Source organism: Mytilus trossulus, chromosome 10 (assembly GCF_036588685.1).
Source record: "Mytilus trossulus isolate FHL-02 chromosome 10, PNRI_Mtr1.1.1.hap1, whole genome shotgun sequence".
In the NCBI taxonomy this organism is placed as follows: Eukaryota; Metazoa; Mollusca; class Bivalvia; order Mytilida; family Mytilidae; genus Mytilus; species Mytilus trossulus.
The window spans coordinates 41707076-41715559 of record NC_086382.1 but is presented as its reverse complement, the minus strand read 5'-3'; the positions used below and the strand labels follow the sequence as shown (position 1 = coordinate 41715559).

The 8484-nt window shown below is 32.7% G+C and overlaps 1 protein-coding gene across 9 annotated transcripts in view; it reads right to left on the bottom strand.

Annotated features, from left to right (window-relative positions):
* Positions 1-1957: 1957 nt before the first annotated feature.
* Positions 1958-8484, bottom strand: part of LOC134687369 (SH3 and multiple ankyrin repeat domains protein 2-like) — a 94360-nt gene continuing 87833 nt past the window's right edge. For all 9 annotated transcript variants that reach the window (XM_063547610.1, XM_063547616.1, XM_063547619.1 and 6 more), the window contains one exon: positions 1958-6938. In XM_063547610.1, the coding sequence (XP_063403680.1) occupies positions 3877-6938 (3062 nt within the window). In that variant the 3' untranslated portion in view covers positions 1958-3876. The remainder of the gene's footprint in view (positions 6939-8484) is intronic.

Here is an 8484-nt window from a genome sequence, read left to right as displayed (position 1 = left end):
GTTTTGCGAGCGGAGGCATGTATTTCTGAATCATCAAGAGCTTACCACTTAAAATGTTTAAGAAATTGAAGAGGTTGACATAGTTATATGTTTGACCAAATACCAAAAACATTCCATGGAAAAAAACACCAAAAATTCAATTTGAAATTTTCATGTTTTGCATTGACTTTGTAAGTTTCATAATTTCTATTTATATAGTTGATATTGCATCATTATTTGCACTTTGTCAAATGGGGTCATCTGATATATCAAATTGAAGGTCTTAATAAACTCTACTTAAAAATGAAAATTTGAAACCCCCTTTTCATCCAAGGGAGACGGGTGGGGTCATTTAGTGCAAACATTCAAATTTCTCAGATGGTAAGGTTGTCGCATATCAAATGAAAGAACATAAAGCGAACATTTCAAATTTCAAATTGACGTCTCCCAAAAATGAGTTGGATGGGGTCATTGAGTGCAAAAAATAAATGTTCTTTTAAGGTAGGGTTGTTGTATATCAAATGAAAGGTCATGATGTGTACATTTCAAATAGCAAATTCCTGACCTCCAAAAATTAGTAAGATAGGGTTATTGAGTGCAAAAATCAAACTTTCTAGAATATGGCGTTGTCGCATATCAAATGAAAGCTCATCTACTCTATGTTACATATATAATAATTCCGATCTCAAAAATGTAGGCGGATGAGGTCATTAAGTGATAAAAGTAAAAAGTTTCAGAAGGTATGCTTGTCGTATATCAAACGAAAGGTCGTACAAAGTACATTATGAAAGCATCACTTTTACAGGAAAGACCTTTCAATTGTTTTACAAACAATTGAGATACTAGTATAAAATAGGTAATGTAACTTCTGGGTGCGGCAGTAAGACAGATGATGCTAGGGAAGCAGGTTTTGATGAAATTGGTGTTGTGTGCAGTCTTTTTTTAGTTTTCTTTGTAGAGTGTTGTGAACTTGTATCTTTTCATTGTGTTTCCTTTTTTGTCGTAATGTTGTCTGTTTCTCTCCACACCTCTTTTGAATGTTTCCTTGTATTGGTATCTCTTTTTACACATAGTAATTCCTTTTACACACAGTAATTCCTTTAACACATAGTTACACCTTTTACACACAGTAATTCCTTTTACACATAGTAATTCTTTTTACACATAGTAACTCCTTTTACATATAGTAAGTGCTTTTACACATAGTAACTTCTTAAACACATGGTAACTCCGTTTGCTAAATAAATTGTACCACTTTTTAATATGAAGCTCAAGTTTAATGAAAATCCTATACTAAACAAATGTTTTTGGCAAATGTCAAAATAAATGATTTTCAGGAAAATGTCATTGTTTCCTTAAATTGATTGATTGTTGGTTACTTAATGTCCAGTACAAATATTTCATCCATATTCAGGATAACCATTTTCTTAGAACTTAAGGACTATGATTGAAGATTTTTCCACCCTTACTTTTTATGTTTTTTCTTTTTGCCAATTTAATTCAACTCTTCATACTTTCAACGTATATTTGTTCCACCTAACAGAAGTTCCAATGGAATTGGAACATGGGATCATATTTCAAAACTTTCAGGTAAACATAACAAATATTGTATGACTATTTAGTTCCTCCCCAAAGGACGTGGTTTGTGAACCAGCTGTATTTACAAGTTGCAGCTTGTGAGGGCCAACTTTAATCTATATAGAACTACTAACTAATGGCCATACATGAAACACATTATGTATAATTAAATATATTTTTTATCATCTTTGAATACAATAATCAATTAGTTATAACAAAAACAATAATAAGTTTCAAGTAGTAAACATTTTTTAAATCCAAATATATATGTAGGTACATAATTTGCACTCTAGTTATCTATGAAAATGAGAATGAATAAGTCACACTTAGCATAAAGAATGCAAGTATTTATGCAATGGACTGTTTTACAATTGATGAAATGTTCATAATTGACTCTAGAAAATATTTTTTTTAATAAAAATGGAGAGATTTTTTTTTAATAATATGAAAATTTTCAAGGAAATAGAAAAATATCAATATATCAATTAAATATTTTCAAATGCAAAAATCAATTTTGTTTGCTTTTAATATTTATTGAAAACATAATTTCTATCTGAAAATCTTCTTATTTTTAATATTGAGATTACTGAACTATGGAAATGCCTCTGAAATTTAGATGAAATGGCAACTTTTATATGTGGATGACATTCTATAATAACAACACATGCACTAGTCTTGAATCATGCTAGTATTTTGAATTTCATCAATAAAAAATGTTTTTATAATAATTTCACAAAAGCACTGTACATAAACCAGTACATACGCCACTCAATAAGTTAAAATTACAAATCATACTATATTTGGACTACTAATGTAGTGAAGCAATATTGGTACAAAATGATTGCCAGCATACTGTATATGGTCCAGTATGAAATAATGATATGAAAAAAATGTATCACAGGAAAAAACTAAAACCTGGAAACAAAACAAGGAAAATACTTGCTCTTCAAAATATAACTAATAATGCTTTTTCCTAGACATTGTGTCTTAAAACAAAATAGAGAGAGTTTAAAAATCCAGTTCTATTTTGAACCTTTCAAGACTAGTGTTATTATCTGTCCTAATGCTAGTTTAAAATGTCTTTATTCTTCCCTAATTCTAAATAATGCTATCTAGATAACAATGACACTCAAGTTATCTCCCCTCATACAGAAGGATGTTGTCCAATAGTAATGATCAACAAAATTAGAGTTATCTCCCCTCATACAGAAGGATTTTGTCCAATAATTTATTATGATCAATAAAATTTCTTGAAATATGAGTATTCCCATGTTTGAGGTAAAATTAAAAGAAAAATACTGATTGCATGAAAATATTAATCTAATAATGAACAATATATATATTCTGTCTAAATTTTGAGATTTTTAGTAACAAAATTACAAAATTCGCCAAGAAGCAAATAAAAGATAACTGTTCTTGGGGAAACAAAATTTATTAACACTTACTGAGAAACATTTCATGTATTTTTCAAACAAAAAACTACATGATATTGAGAATAGATATGGCTGTGTTGATAAAAAAAAATGGAGTGCATCTCCAAAAATAATAATTTACAAATAAATAAGTATCAGTAAAATCAAATACCAAAAGCACTCATCTGATAAAGTTCAGGATGTACGATGAAATGTATTTCCCACTATCTAATATTCATTAGAAAATAATCTTATTCTGACAGACTAGTTTGTTTTTAAAATGATTATGGAAAACAATAATAAATATAGAGATTAAACATTAAAACTGTTTATAATAAGACAAATGTGAAAAATAAAATTGCCCAGAGTCACCAGACTATGTATCTAAATTGGCACACATTTAATTACTTAAAACGAAAAAAATATATATGCCTTAAAAGATATAATTACAACCTTATGGAAGACTTCAAATTTAAATTAAAAATCACAGATTTTTTCAACAACTTATGTTGTTTTACATCACAACCTTCCTTACACCAGATTCCTTCTTTCATAAAATAGTCCATTCAAGCATTTATTCCACAGTCCAATCATGAAAACTGCTTAATATGTATATTTTTGTTGTTGTCACACATCAACAGAAGTTTTAAAATGAGTACAATTTAAAATTCTTAAATACTTGAAAAGTAAATGTGTCTGATTTCTAGGCAAAATGTTTTTCATTTTAATTCATACCAAATGATACCATGCTTTTTTCATGGTAACAGTTTTTTTTTCGTTGTAACATATGATAAGTTTATATAGATAAATATTGTAGCACTCATTAAGTTCAAAGTCATTGTGCTCTGAAAATTTTCAAATATGTTAACTATTATACAAATGAATGATTCTGGATGAAATTATAAAATCACAAGTGACTAGATGAGACAACATTTTTAGGTAAATTCAGTTTCTTAATTGATCGTTCTAAGTTCATGCGATGACCAACTTGCGTTACTCCCAAGTCCAAATAATCATTCCGGGTAAGATTTTGCAACCTTTTACCGTCAATGCACTTTTGTTGAAAGCTTGTCTTATATTGCGATAATTTTAAACTGTCTAACCAATCAAGTACGTCAAGACATTGCCAGTTATCAACAGACTTGGAACCAAAAGGTTTCGTCACTTGTCTGGATTTGTTCATTAAATCACGTTTTTCCTCCCCAAAGCTTGGTGGAGGTGGAATGACTGATGGAATTGTGTCATAGCCCTGATTTGAGTTCAAATCCCCAAAACCAGGGGGTGGAGGGGCTATTAATTCCTCATAGTTATGGCGCTGTCGACCATATCCAGAATCGGCTTGATCGTCTGATAAAGTAGAAACAGTTGACACAGAAGAAACTAAACTCTCATTGTCCTCCTGATTAAATACAGAACTTTGTCTAGATATATCACTATAGTTACTTCCGCTATCAAATCCCATTGGCGGAGGAATTATTTCAAGTTGCACAGAATCTCCAAACTCAGGAGGTGGCGGCAAAGAAGATTTGTCCGTTCCTGAACTTTCCACAGTTACCCCTTTCACACTCAATTTTTCATTTGAAACTTTACCATTCATGTTTACCTTGGATTGTTCAGTCTTATTTATACTGGCTATTCTGTCTTTAATAGAAGTTTTATTTTGACCAATCACATCTATATCCTTTGTGGGTTTTAAGGATGAAACACCATTGTCCTTATTTTTGGATGACATGTTTTTCACATTACCATTTGGTATTTGACTTACAGAACTAAACACTTTGGTCCTGTCATTAGGGACACCCGTAGTTATAATGTTTTTATTTTGATCTCTAATCGGTACTTTTGTAGTATTTGTTGTACTCTGAGCTATTAATGGTGATGTTGGTATTGTTTTTGCTGGAGACTTTGACCTGTCTGCAGGTTTACTGACCGTTTTTGGTGAATTGTTTGTTGCAGTTACACGAAGTGAAGTCTGACTTGCTTTTTTCTGCAAGTAATCTTGGCGAGCTTTTTCAGCTAAAGCTACATAGTCAGTGCCACGAGGCGAACTGACAGAATTCTCCTTATTTTCAGTTTTTGGTGTGCTTGTAATAATTGGCTTGCTAGAATCAGTTATTTTGGTGTCTGTTTTTACCTCCAATTTAACAGGTGTTTTGACAGCACCTCCGTTTACTGTACTCATAATTTTTGTTGGCTCCTTTCCTTTCACTGCAACACTTTTCATTGGTTTTATATCAACCTTAGGAGGTTGTCTTTCCATTGTTGATTTAAGATCATTTACACTAGCTTTAGGCTCCACTGGTTTTGTCACTTTTGGTTTCATTTCTGGAGTTTTCCCAATATTATCACTGGAGAATGCTAATTTTGCTGACTGTAATTTCTTAGTTTTTTGTAGCTTTGTTTCTATGGCATCAATAACTGATGAGTCTCCTTTTTCTTCAAGCATTCTTCTTCGCCTAGCAACGGCTGCTATAATGGCTGCTTGATTGTCATCCTTTTGAGGTCCATCCTTACTTTCAGGTAAGGCTGAAATTTTTGGTCCTTCTATATCCATCCTTTGTTGACGTTTTCTAACAGCAGCTAATAGATCATTAGTCTCAATACCTTGAGGTGTTGTATTATTTTGCTTGGCTTTTTCCAAAGCTGGAGGTACTGATTTTGGAAGGGGAGGAGCAGGTGGCTCAGCTGGTGGCAGTGGTGGAGCAGGTGGTGGTGGAGGTGCTGCTGGTGGCATTGGAGGCGCTGCGGGAGCAGACGGTATATTTTCAATTTTTACTTCCTCCTTCTTTTGTGTAACTATTTTCTGCTCTACCTTTGGAGATGGTGTTTTAGATTTTGGCGAAGGAGGTTTAGGAGCAGCAGATTTTGCCGCAGATGGCAGAGTAGCTCCTGCTTTAGCTGGCTGTGGAGCTGCAGACTTTACAGTTGTCTGAGCTGGTGCTATTGTTTTTGTTGGTGGAGTTGGAGCTGGTTCAGATGGCGGAGGTGGAATGTTACCAGCTGGAATGTCTGAACGAACAGAATATCTTTTCATTTCTGAATCAGTTGTTTTTCTATCACCAATGGAAATTACAGTAACTTTACTTTTGACCTTGTCATCCTCAATGTCATAATCAGGTTCTGGCTCATATTTGCCTGTCTGTTTCTTCACATTAGAATGTACATCTGCTGTAACAAGCAGTTTTGCATTTGGATGTTTTTGAAGATATGTTTTAGCATTGTCTAACACTTTATCCTCGGCAAAAGATACACTGTGTTTGTCGTCACTTTGGCGACTTCCTCCAGAGTTTGTGGAAGTAAGACTAGAATTTCTTTGATGAGCCTTTGATTTAACTTTAGGTTCATCAGTCATTTTAGCTGAAGCACCAGGTCGAAAACTTGATTCGAAATCATCTTGAGGAGCTGTTGAAATCTTTTCTGGTCTAGCATACAATGAAGTCCTACTTCCTATTGTGTTTATAGACACCATTTCAGCGTTTGCTGGCTGAACAACTACTTCATCTTTCGGCACACCTGGAGCAGGTCTTTTAAACCCAAGAGCTCCAGGTGGGGGCGGTGGTGGACCCTTTGGTCTTTCTGAAGTTGAAGTTGAACTTTTCATTGAAAGACTGTCTTCTGGAACAGCATACACATAAGTTCCGTCATTTCTACGTTGAACACCTGCAGAACCTGGTACTACAGGTGTTGCATATACAGGCTCTGGCTTTTTGTCGGACAGATCAGGCGTACTTTGTGATCGTTCCATAGCACTCTGTTTACGTTCATTATTGTATTTATGTATAATTCTTTCTGACGGACTTCTATGGTCACTTTTTTCTGAATCGTATCCTTCGATGTTTGATAAATCCACACATGAGACACGTTTTGATGCATGTTTTGCTCTGATGGATGCTGTTTTCTGTTCAGTTGTTACATTATGTTGTTCTAAGTTTTCTCTTTCAAATTCTGCCAAGGCTAAATCTAGCTGATCTGGAAAAAAAAGAATGATATGGTTAATGAAATGTTTTAAATGTACAAATTTTAATTCATAATCAATTTCAAATACAAAATACCATTGTTGAAAACCTGACAAGAAGCAAAATAATGGTCTGGCCTAGATAGCAGTTACAGAACAGCATAGACATATCTAATTTTTTGGTATTTAGCTGAATTTGTCTCTAAAAAAGTTTCTTATGTCCAGGAACAAGGATGTCAATTCTTTTTAAATGTGATATAGCATTTATAGGCGTATATAAATTAGCATACCTGTGTCAATATGTCTATTCAGTTTTGAGTTACATGCTTATAGAAAATAAAATTTCATTAAATATTTGACAAGAAGATTTCTTTTCTTTATTTTGATTTGGTTGGATCATCCATATTTAATATTTCTCATGCACCTGACATCCCTGTGTAAACATGCAACATAAACACTTTCAAATCTTAATTTTAATGCAACAACTTTTGTTACATTCATTTTGATTGGATAACGTCACTTACACGCAAGCACAGAAGGCATATGACAAATTTTAAAGACATGTTTTAACGTTTTTTTTCTGTCAGTTTTATTAGAATGGAGAAAACAATATTGATTTTAAGGCTCTGACGGCATCAATTGGGGATTTGATGGTAGCAAATACCCTTTAACTGTCTCCACTAATGCGTCGCCAGTAAACTCAATTTGCGACCATCAAATCCCCAATTGATGCTGTCGAAGCTTAAAATACAATACAGTTATCTCCTAAATCTGAATCAGAGCATCTGACATAACAACATTTTGTTTATTTAGATATCACAGACTACATGTGAGACTAAAGAAAAATGTATTTGTGCAAATTCACAGCAATCAGTTCTAAACTGGCTAAAGTTTAATGATTGTTCTGATGGCCTCAGAGACAATAGATTTATTGCAAGTAATGCTCTGAATAGCAGTTGCAACATTATACTTTACTGTTCCAGACCATGTCATTTTTTAGTAGCATTTTCTAACACTGAACCTCATTGTACATGCTTATTTGTTTTCAACCTAACCAACAGTTACATGCACAGATGGACATATAAATATTAATTAATCAATGGTTATGTAGTATTAACATTTAAATCATTAAACAGAAGCTTGTCCTTGATTATGCCTGGTACATAAAAGCTCATGTGCCATGGCTATTGGAGAGAAAATATAAACTGATTTCTTAACATTTCATTTATAAGCACAGTTGAAATATATGTTTTTGAAATTTAATATCAGGCAAATTTACATTCATTGCAATATTAAAAGACCAATCATGATACAGAAGACTTCATAAGCATTACTTGTAACATACAGAAGAAAGCAATAAATTTAATAATTTCATGCATAAATATTAGGAATTTTACTTTAAGGGATGCATTACAATTATTTTGTTCTTTCATTCAATTTCATGAAAATGAAAGGGAAAATAGGTGCAGAAAACACAGAGGGGTCAATAAAAAATTATGGGAAAAATCTAAAAATAACATTAAAGGCATTCTTATGTGTTCTTTTTATTTGTTATAACTC